We start from the raw sequence: 27,639 nt of genomic DNA, 5'->3' as shown, positions 1-27,639 counted from the left end.
GGGCGCGCCCGCCCCGCAGCATGGAGGCTGGGAAGCGGAGCTCTCCTGCCGGCAGCCGGGACGATGGCAGCGCTAACGCTTTCCCATCCAAGCCGGCGGCCCCGGCGGAGAAAGCCCAGAGCAGCCCCGGCGGCGGGGGCAGCGGCGGTGTGAAGGAGCATGGCAACTCGGTGTGCTTCAAAGTGGACGGTGGCGGGGCCGAGGAGCCCGTGGTGGGCTTCGAGGATGCCGAGGGGCCCCGGCGGCAGTACGGCTTCATGCAGCGGCAGTTCACCTCCATGCTGCAGCCGGGGGTCAACAAATTCTCCCTCCGCATGTTCGGCAGCCAGAAGGCGGTGGAGAAGGAGCAGGAAAGGGTTAAAACTGCGGGGTTCTGGATCATCCACCCCTACAGCGACTTCAGGTGAGCGCGGGGCTCCCGGCGCCCCACGGGGGGTGGCCCCGGCGCGGGGAGCCGAGCGGCGCTCCCGCCGCCTCGCAGCCCGCCCGGCGCGAACTTCGACGCGCTCCGGCGTGGAAGGGAGCGGGGGGAGCCCCGCGGAGGTGACGGGCTTCCCCCGCCGAGCTCGGCCCGGCCCGGCGCTCTCCAGCGTGCTGCACCCGCGGCGGACCCGCAGGCCCGGCGGCGGTCGGGCACTGGCTGCCCGCAGCCCGTTCCCCCTGCGGGCAGCGCCCTGCCGCCGCCGGGCCTGCGGGTCCGTCCCGGTCTGGCCGCGCCGCGGGGTGTGTCTGTCCCTCGGGCGGGGAGAGGGCAGGAGTCGCCACCGGAGCGGGGCACGGCTCTGCCCCGTGCTGGGAGAGCTCGCCGGGGCGCGGGCAGCGGCAGCAAAAGCGGTGAAATCCCGCGGTCCGCGCTGGCCGCACGCCGGCCCCTGCCTGAGCGCCCGCCGTAAGCACTTGTTCAGGGGGTTGCGTTAAGGAAGCACGTCTGGGTCAGAGTCGCTGCAAAATAACTTTATCCAAGCTAACGCTGTGTAGGAAACTACATTTTCATAGGTGGACGGGTAAATGTGATGTTAAATTAGTTTTTCCTTTGCAGTAAGTTGAACCTATGTCAAATTAGAATATTCAAATGAAAAGCAGTGCAAAGAAATTCCTGGGAAGAGATACTTCCCTCTAAAATTACATTTTAAGTGAAGGATTATTTCGTTATGTTCTCTATGCTACCTGGCCATATGGCTTTGTGAATTTTACACTCCACAATATTTGCTCAAGAACTATCGGTGTCATTAAGTATATTTAATCAACAGCCTGTATGTATACAATAAGTGAATTGCTCTGGAGACCATGTTTGAAAAAGGAAAATCCAGAATATTCAATAGTTACATGGATCTTCTAAGAAAAAGTAGGTTAAATAGGACATGCTTCCAGTGGTAACAGGAGAAAATACTTTCGAAAATACTTTCAAAAATACTTCCCAAGTCCAAGTTTCAGTGGGACCGTTCAGAGCGAGGTGTTACACCGTGAGCTGTGCTCGCACCTTTCAGTTGAGCCCGAGAGCAGTACACCTACAAGAGCAGAGGAGCAGGGCAACACTCAGTTATGACTTGACATCATGCTTCAAACCCTTGCTTTTTTCCTGGCTCCCTGGAGGCAATGAGCTGCACTCATTCTTTTCCTGGAGTACCTTTTCCCCCTCGCATGCCAGCTCAGCTGCACTGGCAGGTGCATTAAGGGGGGAGAGAGCCAGGAGTCCACCCGCTCCATGTCTGCCAGCCCGAGAGGGATGTATCAGGTCACATCTGGTGTTGTGGTAGCAAGCACAGTGGATTAGGAGGGTCTGATGGCCTCACTCGGTTGTGTGCATGAATAACTTTATTCATGTTAAGATTGCACTACAATGAATGAGATTATTTTTGCAAGTAAATTTCCTTGTTTTGTTGTAGGATTGGCTTCTGAGCGAGGTGCACAACCCAACGATGTTGTGGGCAATAGGAGGTTATGCACCATGTTGTGCAGCATGTAACTTTTTAAACTGAGAGGTGAAATAGGTGATAGGCATGTTAGTTCTGTTTCATTACAGAACTATCTTCTAATTCTGTCCTGATTCTTCCTGTGGGAAGGTTTAGACATCAGAGCCTATGTTTACTTTTTTTTTTCCTTATTTTCAGTAGGAATAAATAACACTGCATCCTTTTCAGTCCCGTTGTCTGCATATTCTTAAATTAACTGTATTTTCCGAGGGTTTTGTTATGTGTTTTTTTATCAGAATAAGGTGTTTGTTTTTTTAAATAAAGTTCGTAGTCTTTCATTAGTCTTAGGATGATGTGACCTGATCCAGACCCATTGTTTTTTAGCCAGTAAGACTGTTTCAGTGAGAAACGTGGGATGTTTCTCCTGAAATAATTGCAGCTGTATAATGGTAGTACTCTTTTTGGGTGGCAGTGTTTATAGAAACGGTTGAAGAAGTTGTACTATATAGTATATGCGCTTCCTATGTGAATTGTGAAAATGCTAGTAAGTGCCTCCCAACAGTGTCTCTGTACCAGAGCAAATGCATTTGTAAGGATGGATTTGATCTGATTTATTTTTGTGTGTGATTTTGTAACAATGTAATGCATGTATGGAGACAAGCCTTAAGCATGCATAGAGACAGAGGTATGCTGATTGCACAGTATAATGTTGATACCACCAAGGGAAAGAACTAAATTTTCTAAGAAAAGAACAAGAAAAAGGTAAAAAGCTGAATATTTTATGGTATCCAAGTGGGAAGATTCAGAGTAAGTTTGTAAATGTAGCTATCATTAGAGTGTTTGTAGCACATATGAAAACGGACATCACAGCAAATTTTAAATATAGGCGACAATTAGGACAATATTGGGTTAATCACATAAGGCAGAAGAAAATTCCGGAACGGACTCCTATGGACTTTCATTTATTTTTGTTTTTCTAGTTCTGCGTGCTTATATGCAGTTGTTGGGATACTTTGATGCATTTGGTTACATTTCTTGACCTCATTCTCAGGATTGTTATAAAACTTTGTATGTTTTTCTACACAGCAATACTTTGCTGTGTTGTTTGGAGGGTTGGGCAGCGTCCCTGTGCCCTTTCTCACCCCCCTTTTTTGAAGAGAGTTTGGAAGCTGTGTTTGTAAACTTGGTGCTCTGTGAATCGGTTACTTGTGTCTTTGTGGGGCTTGGTCTCTAGTTTTATGGCTCTCCATCCTGCCTGTCTCTCAGGGAAGGATTTGCTCTTCATCAGGCAGATATACCCTTGGAAAATTAAATTCAATAAGTATTACATAATTTTTCCACAAGGGGACCATTTTATTCCTGGTTGTCTTTTCCCAGTCTTCTGAGGTTAATGTCTAATTTGGAAGCTGTTATGTAAACTGAGCACCTAATGCTCATCATACCCAGCGCAAGACCTCTGTTTATCTCTTCGCAGCTGTGATTAGTGTGTCTCTAAACTTGGACAACAATTCTGTGTAATTGCATTACTCACAAAAGTGAATTTATTGTCAGTGCTTTGGTTGGAGTTTACTGAAGTCCTGTGTGCTTTCTGTGAGACACAGAGTGCCTCCGGCCACCCCTGCTCATATGCAGAAGAACGAGCCCACGGGAGAGCATCTCTGGTCCAGCCCCGTGGCCTCGCAGCCATGGGATGGATAAGAGCAGCACGAAGCTGACAGGAGATGGGAGCAACTGCACGTGGTTCTGCTGCTGCCATACACATTTCATTCATTTCATAGCAGAGCTGCGCTGTTCGTGGGCTTTGAGGGACTTTTATATTGTGCAGCCTTCTAGTATTAGTGGAAACGTATGTGGCTGATTTTTCAGATGATTAATTATTCAGTGTCCTTCAGCATGTCAGGAGTTTTTTTAAAGCTCAGAGGGCTTCCTTGCCCATGCCCGGGCTGTTGGTCTGGCCCTGGAGCATCTCCTTCTCTCCCTGTCTAAGGGTATACAGAGAAACTCTGGAAATCTTCATTTATTACCACATCAGCTAGGGCATCTGTAGTCAGCAATCTACAAAGAAAATTGTTACTACCTCCAGCGTCACATGGGAGAGGCATCTTTTGGCCAAAAATAGCCATCTATGAGAAGGACTGAGTGGAAATGATACATATATGAGTAAACGTAGCCTTCACACTCTGATGGTTACAGTTTTTAGTTTGACGTTTGGGAACAGCCTTTGACTGGAAGTGGGGACAAAAAATTTTAACTGGCTTTCAAGATGAAGTGAAGTAAGACTGTGACATGGAGTGCACTAGCGCAGCAGCGGATAAGTAGGTGCGGTGCAGGCAGCGCTGAAGGTCTTTTTCCTGTGTAGATGAACACAAAATATGAACTGCTTTTCAACAATAGCAAAAAGCTGTTGACATTTTATGTCAAGAGAATCTCTCCGGGTAACTTCTCATCTATTCAAGAAGCACAAAGCCATATTTTAATGATAGCAGAAAAGTAAAAGCAGAGTTAATTATAAAACTTGAACAGAAAATTTCAGAGCACAGTGAATAGTAAACGTATGCCAGATTTTTTTAACAAGTGTGGCATTCCAATTTCAAACCATTTTTCTATACACATTTGAGGGTTATCATGTAAATGTACGAAGTTTATCACATAAATCTTTATAAATCATAGAAGGCTCTATTGATGCTACCTTGTAAGTAAATTTAATGCCAAGTTTCAGTGGGTTTTAATCAGGGTAAAAGACAAAGTATTTGCATGTGTATATCTAGGTACTTATGGAACAATTTTTTTTGTCTATTGATATTAAAAACCATTCTGTTATTTTGTGTAGTTTTATGCAACCCATCCATGTTGCCATGCACATGTGCAGCTTAATTTTTCAATTATGTGCCAAACTGTAAGTCATAATTGCAATATATTGGTGTACGTCATGTTTTTTATTGTACTTCTCTCCATTTTGGATTTACATTTCCCTTATGAATCAATTTTATTTTAATATGTACCTGTCTTTTGGGCCCGTCTTTGACTGCCGGTGACAGGCACCCTAACATGGTAGACTGTGAATATGTGCAGCTCACATACATGTTTCTAAAATTTGTGCATGTATTGGTTTAAAACCTGTTCTTTGGGACCAGTCTCCATGTGTTATACCTATCCTTTATATTTTAAGAAGCTTAGGGTAATCACTTTGTCCCTCTCTTTTTGTCTTACATGTCTGTAATGTCTCAGTTAAAGCTAATGAGATTTATCTTTTTGTGAGCTGTTACATACTTAGGTTTATATAGAGCAGTAGAGTTGGAAGGTAATGCTATATGTAATGAAGACAAAATGTGTTGTATCATACTTAAGTGCAATTGATATAGATACATGTATGCAAAATTAAGTATATAAGTCATGTTGGTTTGTATTAAGTAGATCAGATACAAATTAGCGTGGGTTTTCATGGATACATTATATCACCGGCAGTGTAGGAGTATGAAATGTCTAGTTTTCAATTGTCTAGGTAGTCATCTCAGTCTTGTTGCTCAGGATTTGTCATGAGGTTCTTTTACAGTGTTAAGACTTCTGAATTATTTGCTAATAAACTGATAATCATGGATTTATAATTATACTGTATACATTCTTTGCACAAAGGATTTTAAAAAAATTATTTATATTTTTATGACTGAAGTACAATTTTAGCTAGAGCTATCTTTCGTATATCATTTTCAAATACTGTTATGGCAACTATAATTTTTATTTCTATTAAAAGAAAAACTTTGTACAGTTAAACTATTCCTATTACTTGGACATTCACTCTTTGTACGTGACTAAACACAGAGAACCATTAAGTATGAAAAAGTAGTAGCATTTGGCTTTTTATTTGCTGCATTCCAACAATTTTTGCATTTTACTTCTGTAAATGCCCCAAAGCATAAATTGACAAAATGGTAGCATTAATCTAAATAATGGATTTATAATGTCTGAAAATTCTTTCTGACAGTAGGTTATATATTAAGCTTTATAATAGTTCCTCAGGTAAAATGTCTCTCCCATGAAGGTAGGCTGAAAAGAAATATATTAGCAGTCCTCAAATACATAAATGGATGTTACAAAGAGGAAAAAAAATACATAGAAGTAATAGGGTGAAATTATAGTAACAGATATCTAAAGGAGGCATTTAGGAAACAGAACCAAAAATAAATAATAAAATATTCTATTGGAAATGCTTTGATGTGGAATAAGGGCCAGAAATGCATTAGGTAGTTTTTCACCTTCAGTTTCTATTATTTTTAATATTGAGTAATGTCTCATCATTGGCTGTCACTGATTCATTTGATATGAAATCTAGCTGATTAAAGCTAGTTGCTGGCATTTATTTTTGTGCCACTTGTAAGCATGTATAAATGAAAATGGATATGTAGAGGTGCACATGAGGGCCCATGTGCTTTTGTCCCCTTTGAGATTTTCTCCAAGAACCACAAAAGCAAGCCAGCTATGTCCACCTGACCACTCACCTTCTTGACCTCTAAGGGATGTGGGAAAGATTATGCCTTTGTTTGTTCAAGACAAGCAATTCATTTTATTGATAAGGCATCCTTCTGTCTCCTGATAATGTAGAATACTAATGCATAGTTTGAGCTCATGTATATTTTGAACATTTCCCAATTTTCATGTGTCCATTCTAGTCCTGGAGTGACAGTCCATTCATTGCATTTTCTTTCATGCTTTTGAAATGTTACATACTTGAAAACAGAAAAAATGTTTACAGCAGAGAACAAGCTCAGTAACTCAAATAATTCCTCTGTTTTCTGAGGTACTTTTTATTTAACTTCAGATGTTTTGAAGATTGCCGAAAGCACCTATGAAAAAGTACACACGTATATATATATATTTTTTCTGCAAGATGCTTAATTTTAGAATATTCATTTTCACAATCTAAATGAAGGCAAATACTTTTATAATTATTTTGAGATATGTTTAAAAAAAAACCAAATCAGAACAAAATCAAACCAAAATTTTACACAATTTCTGTAGGTAATCTATAAGATGATGTTTTTGGGGACTTACATGCAAGTCTTTAAACTTTGACCTGGAATGCTCAAGATCATGAGACTCCCTTTTCAGTTTTCTGTTTTTTTTTTTTTAGTTTGGCTGCAGTGATTAAAAAAACACTTGATTAATATTATCTATATTTATACAGTTACCAAAAGATCATAAGATCAGCACCATGCTTGGGCCCATGGGGAAGGAGTATTGATTTTTTTATTCCCATTGAATACACATTCCCAAGACTACACATTTTTGATTGTGTACTGGCACTTTATTTGTTAGCTCATCAAAATAAGTAATGCTTTATGTTAGGTTTCTTGTACTTGAGTATACAGAGAGAACTGTGTATTGGAATACTATGTAAAAGCATGGAATAGTAAATAAAAGTCTTGATTTAGGATTTGGTTTGAGGGTTTTGGTGGCTACAAAGATAAAAAATCGATAGCATTTGATAAGTTGCTTGGGTTTTTTTACGGTTATATAATCAGGGTAAAATCTGAGTGGCTCAGGTTCTGATTGTTCTGTCTGGGATAGCAGAAATAGAGATGTACGAAATCAGAGGTCACTTAAAAAAATCGGAATCTTTACCTCTGCATTTCTGCCTACCTATCTAAGATCAGTGACATTGTAATATTTAATTAAACTTTGTCAGCTTTTTTTGAGAGACTTGGTTTGAAGGCACTAGAAGGCAAAATACTATTTTTTAGAGAGGAGGTAGAATATGAAAATTAGTAGACAAATTTGCTTCATTTAGTTGTAAATAAGAGGTATCCATTTCTCACCTCTGCTTTCAGTGATCAGTATGCCTGAGAGCTGTCTTTTGTGTCAACATATAATTTTTGTGAGAGAAGAAACTTTTAACCTACTTTGCAATGTTTAATTTTTAACCTGCCAGTACAATTCTCGTTAATTGCTTGAAAGTCCTTTAGCTGTCTCTTCCCTGATTCTTTCCCAGAGGCATGATTTAATTTTAAAAATCATAGTGTATTCAGCTCTAATTATTGGAGAGCTCGTTCCAGACACATAGTAAGGTACATTAATGACCAAAAACTGTATCAGCTGCAGTCAATGTCAGTACTACCTCAAGGACACTGTCATCTAGCTTCCATAAAATCTCTGTTAATATTTTTTAATCTGATGATAGTCAGATTCAGGCAAGCTGCATGATATTTTGCAGTAATCTTATTGCCTTTGTTTGCAGTGCAACTGCAATAACTCTGGAGTAAACTCGTGTTCAGAAAACGTGGATATGAAGCATGTTATTTAACAAATAATTTGATATGCTATTGGAATTTAGCATGCTGCTGCTATTAATAAACTATCTCTAAAAGTATAATATTTATTAAAAATTCTTATTAAGATACTTTGTTTTCAACTGAAAAACACAGGTTGCTTTATGCTCCCAGTCAAAGCTAGGTTGCGTGGTGGTTTTTTTTTTTTAATTTAATGTACTTTAAATAGCTAATATACATAAAAATTGTTTTGACAGTAGGATTTTTTTTAGGTGGTACTACTCTTTTTCATCCAGTTCTCAGTCTTGAATTCACTGAAGCTTACACCTGTGCTAAAGCTCCGGTATATAAGGAGACCCACAGAAAGAATATGTGCTTTCACGACATCAAATCTTCCAATTCTATACACAGCATACTCAGGTTACCTCCAGTTTTTTTGTCTCCTGCCGGCAGTGTAAAGTATGGAGGTATTGATGTTTCCTTGGCTGATTCTGTTGTGTCTTATAGTAATTTACCCAATACCCTAAGAGGCATCTCTCTTTATGGCATGACTGCAGCAACAAGCAGTGTGGTTCTGATATGATCTGACGTTAAGCAAATCTGTAGACTGCAGTAAACTTAGCATGATATATCATAGGATCCTAAAGACAAATGAGTATTCAAACTTGCTTTAGGTCAAAGCTATGGAAAATATACAGAACTTTTATAAGATGCATAGAGTAAGATCTGTATAACTCTACCCAGGAGATGGAATGAAAGCGTGGCTGCAAAACCATGGGGATGCAATCGAGCTTTCACATGATTACTGAGAGGTTTTCCACTGGGCTCTTGAGTTGCTTCTGTCTATATGTTCATTCCAGGACAACTTCTGATTTCTGTCTGGTAGAGAAATTACTACGAAACCAGTAATACTACCCTCTAAACCACCTTATTACTGCCTGACAGCACACACTTGCAAGCCTCTGGGTTGCCCAAACACATCCTGGGCTATAGGTTCCTTGGGGTGGCTGCATATGGGCTTGTTTGCACTTGATTTCTCAGTGAAGATGACAGCCAAGCGTGTCTGTCACTCCGATTCACCTTGTCTTTAGTGCCAGACAAGCTCAGTAGTAACACAAAGATTTCATTTTCTAACGAGGGATTAGTCTGTTATACACAAACTTCGAAACAAAACATAAATAGTAAAATAAATCAAGCATACACCTCAAGCTTATTGGGTGCCTTTCTTATTACCCACCTTATCACGTATACTTCAGAGAAGTTCTGTTTTTCAGAGCTGTGTGTCCAATGTTCATGGAAACTGTTATCTAGGTGACTTCCTAAAAACTGAAAACTGGCTTTTTGTATCTTTTATTTATGGCATTTCTTATGGTCTCATTTTCAGGCAGTGAAATTCTGCTATAGACAACTTGCACTTCTCATTTGAAAGTTAGCAAGAGCATGGTGATGTAGTCCCTGGCAGATTTATTTATTTTTTTTTAAACAACTTCTCTTTTCCCTTATTCTGTTTCTGCTTCTCCTTCCTGCGTCTCTTCCTGAAGAGATAATGAATTTTTTTATATAAGTGGAAATTAAGAGTTTATTTATTAATTTTAAAATTTGTTAGCTCTGCTATATGTTTTTCCATTCTTACTGAGTCTGTTAGCTAGGAAATATTGAGCTGTTTGTTCAAACTAGCAGGGAGAAGTTAGCCTCAGTATTCTACATAGTATTTTGTAGTTTGTAAATAAATGCTTTGTAATAATTAAAAAAATACAATTGTATGGACATTTTTTGTTTCCCATGACTTGGGCAGGTTGGCAGTTTTCTGTTGAGAATTGCAACCTAATGCAATTGAACATGCCATTACCATAGACCTAGTAACAAGATACTTCACCAAAATTGTTTCCTCAGCCCATTTATTGCCAGCTTGGGAATTCTGTTGCATATATCTTTCACATTAAAGATATAATTATAAGAAGCACACTTCTGTAATGCGAAGGGTGTGTGGTGTCAAAAGTAAGAGCTGCCAGATGGTAGATAATCTAACAGAGCATTTAAAAAGGGTCAAAATTGAAAATATCTGAAATCCGATGACTTATTAAGCAGTAGCTGTTGCACGTGTGGGACAAGTGAGAGATAAGTAACCTAATTTAGGTGCCCACATGACCAAAATTGACTTTTAATTGCTTGTATTCTGTCAGTAAATATCCAAAATACACAGTTTTACTAACTTAAAAGTGTTTTTTGAAATATGGAACAGGATATTAAATGCAGTAGTATACTGCTGGGTGTTGAAAACTTGAGTATGATATATACATATTCTTATTTTGTATTTATTGAAGTGATGAATTTATTATGATGCCTTATCTCTCAGAAATGGAAGAAGAAATTCAAAAACAGTTTCAAGGTTTTTGATATTGAAAAGAATTACATCCAGAATGTAATATTTTATTATTTCATATGCATATTACTTAGGTAGATGTGAACTAAATACAACATAAATAAAGGCTGAGTCCGATTAACTGTATTTGGTTTTAGTTTGCTATTTAAAGGAACTGGGTGTGAGTTTAAAATGTCTTGCTTCCCTTTGAACTGTTCTCTGTTTCCTGAAGGTAGATTTTCCTGTGGTCTGCCTGTATGCTGTACTCTGTCGCTCACATGCAGGCTAATTTTCTTTTGTTGAGGGATGATCCTTGTTAAGATGGGGCTGAGGAAGACTCCTTCAGCGTTATACAACCTGTCAGTGTTACACAGCAATTTCCACCACCACCAGCCACGTTCCACAGGACTGTATGAACATTGCTCGATGTGACTGTGGTTGTTTCTACCATTTCTAAGCTGGAGTCAACTCTTATGTTCTCCCACGGGCTAGACCCAATTTATTTTTCTGTGGAAGGGATGGGGGAGCTGCAGTGAACTTCCACTCCCACACTTGTTCCTCACAGTGTGACTGAGTTCAGACCTGTTCCAGAGAAGAAGAGCTAGCTTTGTATCCCAGGAACACAGGTAGTATGAATCTGCGTAAAATGGTAACAGATGTTCCTGCTGGGGCCACTGACTTGTGATTCCTTGAAGTGTCAGCAGCTCATCTTAGCATTGAATGTACATACTGATTTTATGCCACTGGCAATATGAGCAAAGGGAATATGATATTTAACTTGGTTTCATGTTTTCAGTACAACTTCTTCCATTTCTGGAATGGCTTTGAAAATGACAGTTTTACCCAGTGCTCTGTGCAGTGTGCAAATCCCTAGGATGTTAGATGAAGATCTGAGATGGATGTCAGGAGCCTATCTATCTTTGGGTTTCAGAACGAGCTAAGGACCTAGATACTTGTAAGCATCTGGACTCTGTGCCTGAACATCTTTCAGAATTCTAGCCATAAGGAGCTGTAAATGGTAAAACTGATTTTTAAAAAATGTCATCCATGGGTGCTCTGAATTTGCAGAACTAGCATATCAGAATATTTTGAATATGCTTCATGTTCCATTTCTGTCATATTATATATTTTGATTTGCAGAGTACAGATCAATGTCTTTTCTAAGATTATGATGAAAAGTTCTATTAATCATTTGTTGCCCTGAATTTCTTGCTGTCCTCCACCATTGAATTATTAACATCTGTTTGGCTGTTCTAATTGTTGCACATCTTTAGCTTAAACAGTTTTGAATAGTTCGTAACTCACTGTCCTCCAGAAATGAAACAAACATTTGGCTAAATTATATTTTGTCTTTCTGAGGTATACTGGCTTCTGGCAAAAACCTCTCTAAGATCTCCAAAGTAAAATGTTTTAATTTGCAGAAAGCCAGAAACCTATTTATTATACGTAGACAACTTCATTTTGAGTGAATATGGATGGAAGATAAAGATGGACATCTGGTGTTTCATTCACCACGGTAAAGAGAAGCTCTTGTTATTGTGCTGTATCAAAGCAACAGTCATCTGTCTGTATGGGAGTAAATATCTTCCTTAGTACTTCTGCTGTTGTTTATAGTTCAGGTCATAGGCCCCTGACCAAAGTTTCTTTGAGTGCTTATTTTAGAGTCAGTTATCAGTGGCTGCGATTATAGGGAACTTTACTTGCAGGCAAACACTTTTCCCTGTCACCCTTAACCTGTGCTGCGTGGCTGATGTTGAGAGCAGCGCGCGGACTGTGCCATTGTTCAGGAATACGGACTCTGTTAAATGCTGAGGATCGGAGAAAGAGAATTTTTGGACCAAGAGACTTCAAAGTCAACTGTGAAAAACAAAACACTCCACCAAAATATGGAGAAGTAGATTATTAAATAATTCCCTTTTATATTTTTTCTGATAAATATTTATAGGTGAAGTATATAACAAAGCCTGTGGTAAAGTTTGAATATATTTTCAGATCTTAACGTTTTTACCAATCTTTTATTTTTCAGGCTGAAAACTGACATGTTTTTCATGAAGCCTAAAGTGACTTTCTCTTTTTTTTTTTTTTGAAAAAAAAAAAGCAGCTTTGGAGGAAAAAAGATTTAATATACATATTTTGTATAATAGCTTTACTTTAGATGGTTCTGTCTCAATGAAGATCAAGTAGAAGTTTAAATTAATCTATATATTGTTATCAAATATCTTCAACTGACTCAACAACCATTTCATATGACTAAATTAAAACAATAATTAACAAATGTATTTCAAGTTTGTAATCTGCCGTAGTTCAATAAATACTTCGAACACATAGTTTCTAAATGTAATATCTATTGTTTTTAGAAATTGATCTTGGCCATCTGTTTCAGTGTTGTGTATACCCGTGACAAAATATAATGGAACCTTGTTTTTTTAATTACAACCAAACAATGGATATGACCTGCAGTACTGCTGCTGGCAAAGATGTACTGGAAGGAGAAAAGACCTCATTGCATGTAAGGCAATCTCTTGGAGTGTTTGATATTGCAGGTTATCTCCTGTTTTGCAGATTAAAAAAAAAATAATAAATAAGTATACATAAGTCATTTTGTGGCAGTTTTTTGGAAGGCATTTGATTGTTTGCTTTTGAAAGAATAACCAAAGCCATTAATTGGAAAAAAACCTTCCTTGTTCACTTATATTGAATTAAACTGCAAAAGGGCCATTCAGCAATCACATTCCATTACACTGAACAATGTTGATAAATGTCAGACGTGGATTTTGCATCTCCAGAAACTTGGTTTGTATTCCAAACCTGCACCCTTCACTGAGCTGCTCACAGTGGCAGTACATGAGATTTTGCTCCGACTTGCTTGCGTGGAGCTTGCTGGAGCATTATAGGGTAAATAGCATGAAAAGACAATGAGAGGAACAAAGGTAAAACTAACAAGGCCACAGTTACTTAGGCCAACAACCAGAATATCTTCGAATATCACATATTCTCTTTGTTATTTGTTTTGTTTGCTTTCCTGGGTTTTCCTTTTTCTTTTGAAAAAGTGAATATTAGGTCTGTCTGATCACTGCTCTGTCTAGCTGCCTAATTAGCTGATTTGTTTTGGCAATGCAGGCAGAGTGCTATTCTCTAAAAAGGGTGGTAAGACTGGAGCATGCAGTATGTAAACTGGGAAATTTTAAAGATATGTTAAAATTACATTGCGTCTGCTTAAATAGTGTAGGAGGTAAATGGCTAGCAGAGAGATCTGGATACAAGCTGAATGATGAAGAAAATGGGGAGTGTAGATGGTGTAGAGGTGAGAAACATGCAAGAGCTGCATTTTATTTCTGGTAGGGAAAGGTGTTGTAGGGTATGAGGTATGAAATTTTGTTTTGAAAGATGATGGTAAAACTGCATATGGAACTTCCTAGCTGAGCATCCTCCTTCCTACCTGCTCACTAGTGCAGAACTCCTGAGGTGTGTCACCCTGTAAAAAGACAACCATAATAAATACATGTGGGGAAAAGTATAAGCAGGCTTGTGGAAGATTACTACTTTCATTGCTTAAAATATTTGGTATTGTGCACATTGTATTTTTAATTAATTGCTGTTTTAGAAAGATAAATAGATGCAATGAATTCAGTTAATTAAGTTAACAAAATAACAAATAACCATACTAATGCTATTTTTATCATGTATTTTTGAGCGTGTACATGAATATCTCCTGTATCCGCTCAGGAATCCAAACCATTCATCCCTGATGTTGGAAGTGCAGAGTAATTTCCATCCTCTGATGAGGAGAATTTAAACCTGTACATTTACTTTGCATAACACTTCTGGCATAGATGTGTTCAATAACAATATTGCCTCTCAGAGCTGATCTGCTTTGAAAGAGCAAAAAAGTGAGAATTCCTCTGTGGTGTAGTCGTCGCCTTCCCTGGGAAGAAGGTTTTGGTTCCTGCTCTGATCTATATTTGTTTAGGGAAAGAGAACAAGGTAGCAGTGTATCTCACTTCAGGAGACACAATATGACTTGGGGGTGATGAATTTTCTAGAGAAGGGGGAGATCCTGGGCTCAGCTCCCCACAGATAGGTGAGGAAAGTCAAATGGATTTTCTGAGGTGTTGGTGAGAGCTGTATGTATTGAGCTGTTTTGCAAAGGGGGGATGCACATGACATGACCCTAATTACTTGTCATGTTGCTCTGTTGTGAATTTGATGTTTTTCCTTCGCTATTCTAAAAAGTGTCTGAAATATATTTTAATCCTTTTTCATCAAAGTGTAAGTAAAAACGAAGAAAGTGGTAATTTTAATTTGTTTTGAACACCAGTTCCTCAGTTTCTTGTGTTATTTTCACAACAAACACAAGTTATTAATGATTTAACACAACATGTTATATTAATGGGTTACAGTAAAACAATTCTTAAATGGTACTTCCACTTATTTTAAAGGGTTGAAATCTCAGTACTTATTTTTAGTTGTAAAAGGGAATTATAATTTAATATGATATATTTATGCTATCTCAATTACTTGTTCTTGTACTAGAATCTTGTACATCCATGTAGATATATGAGGTGTATAAATATTCAGTCACGTATATTTGTTTCCAGTCATGGTGTAGGAACACAAAATCTGCATGTATAATCCATCAACTTGTTTCATACCTATCTATAGTTCTTTTGCACTTTTTTACACCTCTGATTTTTCCCTTAATGAATTTGAAGACTACCTCTTTTTAAAAAAAAAAAAATTATTTTGCAGTTTAAACATACTGCACAGTCTTGCCTTCAGTGAACTTTTCAAGAAATGATGCACCAATTTCTGGTAAATGAAAATTTGTGTTTGAAGTGGCTTCTCAGAATGTACTGTATCGTTGTACAGTTATATGCACAAAGACAGTTTTACCTCTGACAATCAGAATGAAATTGTTAGTATATATGTCAAATACCAGAAGTCTTGGTGTCTTACATGAACCAAGTTGGTGGTACTAGTCTTGTTTTTCTTGTCAAAGGTATTCACCTCTAAAAACTAATTGCTCCAACTTATTCAGTGGTCACAGACCAATGTCCTCACCAAACCTCATGACTGAGGTCTGTCAATAGCTACTGAGCAATGTCTTCTCCATCTTCTTCTCTGAAGATAGTAGACAAAATGCACTTTTCACCATCAGCAGAACCTGTAAAGATTACACTGATAAGAGATTGAATTAGTTAAAAAAATCTATTAAAGAAGAATATTAGGTGACATTATCTGGCTTGCGAGGGGATGTCTGTTAAGGTACTTTCCTTTTCATGTGATGCTTTTTTGAGAAGAATTACAGAAGGCTTCTCCCAGTGTAAGCCTCTGAATTTTTACTTAGTATGGAGGCACTCTGAATGTTGTCTTTCTAAATGACACTCTTAAAATTACTGTCACTACAAAATTTTTAATTAATGCAAGTGTTCCAACATGAGATATGAGATTATTTTGCAGCTGAAATATTTTTAGACCTGTCTCTTTCAAACTTTTTCTCACGCCTGTAAAGCGGTCATTTCTAATTTGAGAATGTGAATGCATCTTTTGCAGTGATCTACTACAGAAATTTGCTGACACTTAACGAATCAGTATGTTGCAATTAGCACTTGGTTTAAGGGCTGGTAATATGAAACTGAAACAAATCAGCTGGAGTCCCTATACAAAATGTTTCCTGATACTGAGAGGCTATGGTCTAACAGTTTGAATGGGGTGGGGGGAGTAATTTTGAGGAAGATATGTTATTTGTGCTGTGACATGTGTTGATGCAAAACCGATCTTGATAATCTGAAATAATTCAGTTTTGATCAGCATACAGGTCAGCATAGACAGATTCAGCTTTTTCCAGGAGAAAATGAATTTGTGAGTTCCTAGCTGGTAGCTATCTGGATGGGACCACTATGCTGCTCTTTCACTAAGGAATGGGGCTGAAGAAAGGGCAAACTGTGTAAAGATGGGGGAGTACAAAAGCAATATCAGAGCTCCACTGGCAGTGGTGCACTGTTCTTGCCCAAGGTTACATGGAAGTCAGGATTTAATTCTTCCTGCTGTAGCTTAATAAGTTTATCTAGAGGAAAAGCAATAGCAAACATGAGATGTATTCAAGCACTCGTGGTAGGGGATTATTAGCTAAAACCAAATAGGCTCAATGTTAAATAATATTGCCATGTTATATAAATTTCTTTTGGTTCTGTCCTTCCACCCCTCACATATGCAATGAGGGCATTACTCCTGTGCCTTTATGTACCAGAAATATGAGCCTTAATTTTTATTGCATGTAAAATACTACAAAAACTTTAGACAGAAGCTATTTAATGTGTAGTGAGAATTAATTTTTTTTTGTTGAAATGTCCACTGCTTAAATATTAGTTGAATTTATTGAAACTATACATATATATTAATGTGTAATGTTAATTAGTTAATTTTATAGTCACTTTCCGTGGACAGTACTGTGATTTTCTTCTCTAGTAATCAAACCTTTGAAGCATTCAAGCTTTAAACCTAACCAAACAATGCAAACAAAGCCTTTTGAAACTAGAAAATTGCCCTTCATTGGCTTTACTGGGCTCTGATCAGGTCCTCCGAGAGCTGCATTTATCTATTCATCTGCCTTATGCATAGAATCACAACTGAGCAAAAAATCACAGATCTCCACTACCAAGTGTGTTTAGTTATCAGATAAAACTCATGAAATCTGTTTGAAATTGTGCAAGTTTGTGATTTTTAGATGCATTCTATGGCGATATAAAAAAGAAGGCTCAGTATCACTGAATTTTATTAATCTATCTTTGAATTTATTTTCTGCTACTGGATAGGAGGTTGCATCAATATTTAAAAATTAACAGCAAGGCACATAAATTCGGTCTCCAAGTATATATGGCTAACCTTGAAGTGAAGGACTTCAGTATTAGTCTGAAATCAAATGAAGATTTTTGGGGGGTCTGAAAACTTCATTATTATTTTATTTTTAAAATGGCTTTTAGTCTTAATCAGGATTAAACCATTAAGCAAGAAGATTCCCAGGTCCAGCATTGCTCATAACTCAGTTAGGGAAATGGAGTTCTCAGAACATGAGCCTCTGCCTCATCCCAGACTGGCCAGTCTTGGCCAGGCAGAGAAAGCCTTTCTGCTGCTTCAGCAGGATACCTAGCTAGGTCAGTGAAAGGTAATTAAGCTTGATGTGTTTTACATTAGAAAGGATAGCTAATATTGAAGAAATTTTAATCCGAGAAAGTGTCACAGGCTTCTACTTAATAATTTCTGCTCTTCAACCTCAGCACTTGAAGTGCAGGAGATGCCGTTAGTGCTCGGCTGTGGTGTGTCCTTTACAGTCAAGGGATGAGCTGCGAAAGGGGCTCTGTTTCAGCCGTGCAAAGTTCCTCATTTCTGTTTACTCAACGTAAGCTAAAAGCTATCAGAGCAAAAATAGAGGACAACAGAGAATATAAATCAACAATTTCAGAATAATAGTTTATCTTTTAAAAACAAACCAAAACCAACACCAAACCCAACCTTTTCTCTTTCTGAAGTTTGCAAAACTAAGTACATTCAGATGAGGAAAGTTTTACCCATGCAGAAGGACAACTCAACTGCAGAAGTGACCCGTTTGCTAAAGCACAACTGGCCAATGTAAAGAAGTGACACTTCACTAGCCATTTTAATGCATTTATATTAATGCAAACACATAGGTTACAGTAAATTCTGTTTGGAAATGTGAAAATTAAAAAATTGCTGCAGGGCCAAAGTCAAGGAAGCATTCTACAACAGATTTACAACATTTAAACATAATTTGTTCCATGGAAGATGTTGAATGTGACATTTCTTGTTAAAATACAAGGATTTTAATATTTGATTTGTATTCCTTTTTCCCAGAAGAAGCATGTTTTCCTCTAGGTGTGTGTATGTGTAAGAGAGACAGATGGGCAGAATGAAGATGGATAGCTGGGCAGAAGGGGATATCCTCACTTTCAGGTTGTGAAAAAATGTGGTGATGATTTTTCAGAAAATTTTCAAGTACAAACACCTGTGCAATCATGAAGATAGTTTAGGTCTCCTGAAGAAAATCCTCCCTTCTTCATCCTCCTGTCCTTTCCAACACATCCCAGTAATTATCTGCAAGTTGAGATGTTTTCAGGCACATCTAGCTTTGTTCTCTCTTACTAAAAGAATAATATAGTTGCATAGCCAGAGAAAGATGGCAGGTCTGGTGAGAATCAAATTCTGACATGGATTATACCAAGTTTAGTGCTTGTTACAGTATGTTGTAATAAAGTTTTAAATTACTGTTACATATACTAAGATTGTTTTGTTCTATATAGGACATTGGTTTCTCTGTTAGGTGAACTGATGATCCATGAAAACAAAACAAATAAAGCTGCGTTTGAAGCTGAGATAAGAAAATATCAGTTTTCATTTCACTGAGCATTTGCTAGTCAAGCAAAATATTTAACTAAAGAGGAGTCAAGTTTTACAGGGAAAGCTTGTGAAAATTTTGTACTGTTTTGGGTTCTCTGTGTAGAATGAAATCATGTCTCAGATGCATCAGGTTTGGTTTGAAAGATATTTTACAAGCAATTTGAATTAATATCGTTTTCAAAAACCTTCCACTTCATAATGTGGCTCATAACGTGGCTGATGAGTATTTGTGACTTAACTTCATGAGGTTTTACTGATATGTTTTGCTCTTTTTTTTCTTTTTTTTTTTTTTTTTTACTTTTATGATCTTCTGGAAACTCAGAAAACTTAAGCAAAGCTGTGACTGTTCTGTGACCTCCAGTCACAGCACCTAGTGCCTTTGAGATGATGTTCACTCTGCTGTATGGTTTGTCAGACCTCTGACAACTTCTGCTGGGTCAATCTGGGTGTACCATAAGGCTAATCACTTATCAAACTGCACTGATTCAAGGACATTGAGACTGCTGTGTCAATGGGCAGCAACCAGGAAATAATAAAGCAAGCAGATCTCAATGACTTTTTATACAGTTGCATACACAGCAAATTATTCAGCAAATTAACTTAGAGCCGAAATTTCCTTCTTTAAGACTCAGTTTTCTTTGGGTTGGACATACAAAGTGGAAAATAAAGTGCCTGTTAGAATTCATAGTGCCTTCCATTATTAAGCTTAGTACAAACATTGATTAATTCATACTAAATCTTTATCGCTGCTTGTGTAGGCACTCATTTTGAACAGACTGTTCATCCTATTCAGGATAGCCTGTGGCAATAAATAGACCACCAAAGCTTCAGCACCATGTTCCAGAGCTGTAAAGAACACCATGCTATTACTATAAGTTTTGGAAGTATAGTAGATATTATAAATTTAGAGTGAAAAGATCACTGAAAGAGTGCTATGAATCCAACTAGTTTTATTTGAGAATACCAAAGCAATAATTAGAGTGATTTTTTTAATTTCTGCATTAAATAATTCTTTACAATTTAGAAAAAAATATGCCTTAAAACTGTTTTTTATACTTTTTTTCCATCTAGAGATATTAAACATCTGAGCCATTTAGAAGTGTTTAAAATTTTCAGGAATAGTTCAGTGCAGTGTGGTGTGACCTCTGTACCTTCAGTTAACAGCAAGTAGTAGTAGCTGTACCAGGTTAGCTTCAGAGGAGTAGTAAGCTCTATGGCAGTTTGCTATGGGTATAAGGTCAGCTCTTGCTTCTCATTATCTCTGAAAGATCTCATTACTCCCAGGCTCCCTTTTTTTTTTTTTCCCCCTCATTCTTGAAAATTTTTTTGTCCCAGGCCTATCTCTTCCTTGCTTATTGTCAACATTTCATAAACCCTTGTATAAATCTAGAACTCTGAGATTGTAAGTGTTAAATTTATAACCAGCCTCACTTCGGGGGAGGGGGTTGTGGCAAGTAGCAAAAATAAATAAACAAGGCTATAAATAGTTTGAAACAAAGGGCTGCCTCTGTGCTTCAATAGCATCTCCTTTCACCGTCTTCTGAAGCTTCTCAGCTTGCTTTTGGTTACATGGATAGTAGGATGTTCTGAACAAGTAGGCAGGGAACGTATTGTATTACTTTCTCTGCACAGGTCACAGAAGGGCAATACAGGGACTTGCATCTAGTTTTTTTTCTCACCTGAAAGAAAAATATCATGTAACATTGCCATTTAGAAACATTTTCCTAAAAGAAAATGTCTGATTAGTTTCTAAATGAAAATTAAAATGTAATATAATAATAAGTTGTCTTACAAACTGACCAGCTCGTACTATATTGTGGGCTGAATCAAAATACAAAACTGGTACAATCTCATAGTCCTTAGCATTCAATCTTATTTTATTACTGAAGCTCTAATGCTACCACTTTTGCTGACATTCAACATCAGGAACTCCTGTGTATTTTACGTAATCGCAGTACATAATGATCCTTTAAACCGTGGATTACTGTGGGATAAAAACACCTTGTTCTGTATAATATTTTCTGTTGGCCGGGTGGCTGGTTGTTGTGCAGCTTTGGTTCGCCTTCCTTGCATAACTGCTCCCTGTGCCGGTGAAACGTAAAGGTCAATCAGAAATCAATCAATGCTTCACTTAGGAGTGAGCCACAGATACAAGTACACCTCTGGTGGTTATTTCCTAGTGGTTTTCCACTTATTTTGGGGGTTCCTTGGAGACGTTTATTCTCCAAGAGAAGAGTTTTGTGAAGTATTTTAATCAATAGCATTGTAAAAGTGTTGGTGGTAATTGTACCTGTAGATCATAGTAGCAGTGATATATTAATTTAATTCTAGATTATTGAAAATGAATCTAGCACAGCAAGAAACCTATTAAATGAGTTTAAAAAGATAAGAGAAATCAGAAAGTTTTTGTCAGACATGGTACAGAAAAGGTGAATACCATCACATGCAAAGTAAAAATATGTATGGCCTGCATAAAACTGAGTATTTATAACACTTTGTATGCACATTTATTGTAAGACCGAAGATGTGTAAGACATCAGTCACATTCTGGTATACAGGGAATTATGTATAAAGTCTATTTTCATGCAATTTCTGAGTACTAGTTTAAGATACTTTGCCACCTACTCTCTCAAATGATAGTTAAGCCTAATCTCTGTAGGTTTATCTTGGAATAAAGAATTCTAAAGCTGGGAATTCTCGTGCCACTCTCAATCCTATGCTACTCTTCCTTTAGTGTGTTTTGCAGTTACAGTAAATGACTTGTATTATCAGATCAGCAATTTGTAAACTCAGAAGTGTTTTCATGGATAAATGTGAAACAAAGGGAATTTATAAACCTGGATTTTTGAATAAAAGAAGCAATCTCCTAAACTTAGTGTAATCCATATGCTCTGTTCCAGTCTGGCAAAAACTAAACTTGTGTTTCTGAAATGTTCCGTGGCCATTTGAACTATTATTATTGTTCATTGCCATGAACCTTTACCAAGATGATAGTGTTTGTTGCATGCCAGGAGTGTGGTGGTCGTGTGATGGAGGTGGCCTGGAAGTCAGTGCTGGAGGACTGTGTTGGTGGCATGTCCATCACATGTCCCCCGCACAGGGCCCCACTGTCATGGAGGCTGGAGCAGGGAGATAGTTGTGGAACCGTTGCTGCCTCCGGTCTTCTAAGAAGTCTAGTGAGTCCATGGGGAGCTGTAGTTGAGTGGTTTCTGTGCCTCTCCAAATCAAGTTTAGTCAAGCAGATCACGTTCTCAAGCAGAATAAGAGGTCATGCATTGGGTCCAGGCTTTCTGAAGTTAATTTTCAGTTTCTGTATGGAACTTTCTTTGACAGTTTAACATTTAGGAGTTAACATAATTTGCTTAAAATCTGTTGGGTATATACTACTCTGGAAATCTTCCATCAGGGTAGATGTATATTTGATCTAACAGGTGGGTTTACTCATCATTTCTATAACAGATGCTAAAGTTATGAGTCTCACTCTCTACAATCTGTATTGGGCACTGTAAGCTGCATTCTAACAGTGTTAGAGGGGAGATGTTAGATACTTCTGGAGTAAAATGGCGAAGTCTCCAGTATGCATTTTATACTATGCAAGTTGCAGCTATTACTGTCCAGGCTTCTTAGCTAGCTCTGAAAGAAGATTAGACTATGAGGCTGTAAAAATGAATGAAAGTTCAATTAGGGTTGTAAATGTGGATGGAGGTTTTGATGTTATCTAATTTTTGTTTCTATTTTTTTGCTTCAGTGCTTTTTTTTTCTCTTCCTGCAATTTTATTCCAGCACTGTGATGGTATGAGCACATTTGCAGAGAGGTAGATGTTTGGGTTTCCACTTGGATAGAAGCCTTAGAAAAATACTGCATTGCTAAAGCAGTTCTGGTAGGCACCAGATATCAGTTTTAGTTATATAAACCCACTAACAGGTTTTGACACAAGTCTGGATAAGTCTACAGAGTACCACACATGCACACCTCTCAGATATGCCATGGAGTGAAAAACCATAGTACTGTCTTTATCCTAGATGTATGTTCTTGAGAAGGAAGGCACATAATGAAATGTAATAATTACTTTGTCTTCTCTGCTGACTGTGAATATATTGAATGAGTTAAAACAATGAGAGTTTCCTTAGCATTGACAAAATATTTAAGTATCTTGAGGTGAAATTGGTGGCATGTTAGAGACCATTTTTCTAAGCATGTTTTACCACAGCACATCAACCATTCTGTTTCTTCCTCTTTTTTTTAGGTTTTACTGGGACTTAATCATGCTCATAATGATGGTTGGAAACCTTGTCATTATACCAGTTGGAATCACTTTCTTCACAGAACAAACAACAACACCATGGATTATTTTCAATGTGGCGTCAGACACTGTTTTTCTATTGGACTTGATCATGAATTTTAGAACTGGGACTGTAAATGAAGACAGCTCTGAAATAATACTGGACCCTAAAATCATTAAGATGAATTACTTAAAAAGCTGGTTTGTGGTTGACTTCATCTCATCAATACCAGTGGATTATATCTTTCTTATTGTAGAAAAAGGAATGGATTCGGAGGTTTACAAGACAGCAAGAGCACTTCGTATTGTGAGATTTACAAAAATCCTCAGCCTGTTACGTTTATTACGCCTTTCAAGACTGATTAGATACATACACCAGTGGGAAGAGGTAAGATTTATATGGTTATAATGTAATTCACTAAGATCTTATTCCTACAAAAAAAAATATTGAAGATTCTCTGAAGAGCTACACAAGAACCAGAATGGAAAAAAGAGTTTTTACTCACCGATTAGTCTAATTGCATACAGGTGCTAGTAGAAAAGCCTTTTTGGAAAACATGCAAACAAATGCAGAGTAATCATCTTCCCTCTGCTAACAACAGGGACCAAACACATGTTCGAGACCATCAGCACAATAGTGTGGATGGGCTCCTATTGAGAATATCAGAAATTTTAGCAGCCACCTAAATCTGCATTTGAGTTGGTGACTAGCACTTACACTTACGAACTCAATACTCTTATAATCGCAGAGAACTTAAAACATGTTCATATTTTTCTATTTCAGGAGAAACTGAAACCATTTATAATTGAGTAGATTTCCTAGAATGCTCGTTGAAGGCTGTGTGTAGGCTGAACATATAAAATTCTGACCTTCTTTATAAAAAATAGGTAGTTCAAATTTTGAGTCATTGCCTTCTAAACTGTCAGCTCCACTCTTTCCTGACATGACCTTGTGCTGCCAGCCAATTTGGCATGGTGACATTTCCAGGAAATGTTGCATTCCCTAATTTGGCATGCTCATGGCTAGGAAGTGTTTAATGCTTTGGCACCTACCACTATGATTCAGTCATTTCACTTCTTGCTTGTCTCGATTTCTGTAGTTCTAAATATCGTAATGTATTTTCAAAGGAATTGCTAAAAAACATGGGGAAAAATAACTGCTGTTTTCTAAACCTTTCTTGCAGCAAGTGTAATGAGGATTATTTTGTAAAGCATTTTCATGGAAGCACTATTAAAATAGATTTGCGTAAATTTATTTACCTACTTTGATAAAGATTTATTAAATGAATATTGACGGATGATTTAGTACCATTTCTGATGCTTTTTCTGCTGGTTATCTCCAGTATTATATCCACTTACTGGTTTAACAGAAACCTAAATGCGAAGCCATCTTACAAATAAAGTCAGATTATATTTAAAAATGGAATTATGCTGGATGATACTAAATATAGAAAGTCTAGTAAATTTATAGCTTTTTCTCAAAAAGCCCCTCAAATATGTCATTATTTTTTGTTACTGTATTCTGTAAATTCTGCTTCTTTTTGCCTCCCTATAATGCAGTGTTCCTCTGTTTTTGACACAAAAATAGAGCACTGCAGTTTGGTACTCGATTAAACTAAGCCGAATGATTAAGCATATTTTGCAGTTCTACCATAAAGCTGTGCTTTTGTCTCTGTGCTTTACAGAGAGACAACCTTCTGTAAATGTGTTCAATGACATTATTTTTTGGCAGCTTGAATTAATAGCTTGCCACTATAAAGCCCTTCCAAGCAGAGAAATGAATACCTCCCCACCCATTCCATCCACTGTCGAAGAAAAATCAGGTATTCTAAATCAAAAATAGTGGAACTGGCCACCAAGTGGGACTAGAAGTGACCAGAGGGTGTGGTCCAAACCATGGATTTGGTCCATTTGATCTTTAGTTAATGGCTACTTGATTGCAACTTCACCTTTGATTCCAGTAGTAAATCTTGTGAAATATTTCTTGTATGATACTTTACTTGACAAGTATTTAAAAATAATTGGAGTCTATATTTTTGTGTTCGATAACACAGTATGGTGTTATCTGGATGTTCTCAGGAAGGAGGGTCTCAGGTGTATTATTTTATTTTTGAGCCTGCAATAAAGCAGCAAGAAGCTGCTTGGCTGCTTTAAAAAAAGGTTTCTGATGACTGCAAGAACATGTGTAATAGTGTTAAATATGTAGACCGAATCAGGTTCTGATAAAACCCAAAATGAAATGTGTACAAGAAAAAAAAGTTATTTTTTCTGTTGTTTAGTATTTTACAATTATCAGAAATGAAGGTGGTTATGGATCTTCATATGTGGCTTTTGTTATCACCGTAGTTGACGATTACTCCGGATGTAGCTTATGAAACTGCTCTGCGTGGTGATCCATTACCACTTTGGAGAAATTGTGTGTAGTATTGTAGTGTTTTAAAATAAAAAAAATCTGTATAGGGACGAACTTTGCTGAATTAGGAAACAATAGCTGGATGATCCCACAGGGGCAGCCAGTGTGACGGTTGCTGCTGATGTTAATATTTTATGTATTGTGTGTGTTTGCACAAGCACAACAGGGAGCAACTGTTAGCTGATTTCTGTGACACAGAAGTAGAGTCCGTTTGTGTGTGGTTAAAAGGATTTAGTAGTTTTTGCATCTGGGCTGACATGTTGGTTTAATATGGTACAGATAAACCTGAAATACCATGTATTTGGATCCAGTATAACGAGCATTATGTCAGAAATACTGAGGGGACAGTCAGCAAACTCATTCTTCATAACCTGCCAAGAGGAGATTTCATGGAAAACTGATTGATGATTGAACCAGGTTGTATAATAAGGCTGTTATCCCACTGAGGTATTTATACATCATCCAACAGAAAAGGAAGGCTGAAATTGCTTGAGCTTTTCCTTTTTTTAGTATCACATACCTGGACTTCAGTTGCTTGGTATTCTGAAGTTCACATGAGTAACCAAAAATTTAAAACATTTTTATATGATACTGGTGAAACACGGTTCCTTTTCTTCATTTATTTCCACATCATTTAAATCAATTAAATAAGATCAAGTTGCTAACAGCCACATGGAATAATACTGAGGTAAATGATGCATATATTGCAGAAGCTTTCTCCTTAACTCTTACGAGGGGACACAGCTGTAGCCTGTGGTACAATATATATGAAATCTGATTGATATATTCATATCAGTCTGATGTTAACAGCTTATCTAGGTGAATGACTCAATGGAAATGGGAAGAAACGCTTTAACAAATAGACAGGAGATACCTTGGCAAGAATTAATTTACTGAGTTTGCAAATTCACACCGTCCTAAAACTGCTTTTTAGCTACAATATCTGATATTCCAGGCTTTTACAACTCAGATGTTGAAAAAAAGATCACATACTTACTTAAATGAAATTATATACTATAACATGAAAGAAAAAAATTGTTATTTAAATTGATGATTGCACAAATTTAAGTTTTGCAGCACAGGTTCCTAAAAGTACTGAACAGGATGTACTGGACCTAATTCTTATTTACTTTAACGTACTTTGTGAGACTGCCTAAGCTGCTGGTCCCTGAACATTTAACATAGCTTTGCATGCAACTAGTATGTAATTCTTAGTTAAATATACTCATGGATAACTGAACAACTAAAAAGATATGAACAATTAGAAATAAATACATTGTTACATGTCGAATGATATACCACTTTGCTTTACTTTTGTCTATGATATAAATTTACCGATTCTTTAAAATAACTTTATTTTCCAAAAGCTGCCTAATAATCAGACTGTAATAGCTTTGTTTACAGCAATTCTTGTCTCAGGACAAGACCTAGTAGATGTATGAGTAAATAGAAGTGGTACTTCTAAAACTGTACCCTGAGTCTTTCTCATTCTGAAATGTCTGATAATGTAGAATTAGAAGCAATTTCGAAGTGACTGAATGGTTATTTCAAGATGTACAATAAAGGTTATGTTTTGCAGAAAGCCATCTAATAATATATGCAATAATTGTAAATTGCAGCTATGTCTTATTTTGGTTTGACTTGTACTAAAATCAAATTCGATTTGCCAAACCTTTTCAAGGTTCATGAGCCTGCATAAGTGTTGATATTCATTCTAGCTGTTGCTAAAGCTTAGGTATTTAATAAAATATATTTCTGAGCATATCACACAGACATGTCTTATTCTACTTTTTACTGTTTTATTTCTAATAATCACAGTAATGCTGATCCTGAAAAGCTCATAAATACAAGCTTGCTTGAATGCTAAGTTTTACTAAAGTGCTTAAAAATTAAGTAAGTGTCTAAGAGCTTTGACAAATCAGCTCCTGCATTAACATTTTCATCTCTTGCATCCTCTCTACCAGCTCTAACAACAACAGGCCAACAGTAG

General features: G+C 37.3%; 1 protein-coding gene across 1 annotated transcript in view; it reads left to right on the top strand.

The window, feature by feature from the left end:
- Positions 1 to 20: 20 nt before the first annotated feature.
- Positions 21 to 27,639, top strand: part of HCN1 (hyperpolarization activated cyclic nucleotide gated potassium channel 1) — a 194,412-nt gene continuing 166,793 nt past the window's right edge. Inside the window, exons 1-2 of the mRNA XM_065656472.1 lie at positions 21 to 403; positions 23,201 to 23,624. Coding sequence (XP_065512544.1) covers positions 21 to 403; positions 23,201 to 23,624 — 807 coding nt within the window. The remainder of the gene's footprint in view (positions 404 to 23,200; positions 23,625 to 27,639) is intronic.

The sequence above is a fragment of the Caloenas nicobarica genome, chromosome Z (assembly GCF_036013445.1).
Source record: "Caloenas nicobarica isolate bCalNic1 chromosome Z, bCalNic1.hap1, whole genome shotgun sequence".
NCBI classification, from domain to species: domain Eukaryota; kingdom Metazoa; phylum Chordata; class Aves; order Columbiformes; family Columbidae; genus Caloenas; species Caloenas nicobarica.
Note: the sequence above shows the minus strand (reverse complement) of the source record. Positions and strands in the feature narration are given on the sequence as shown.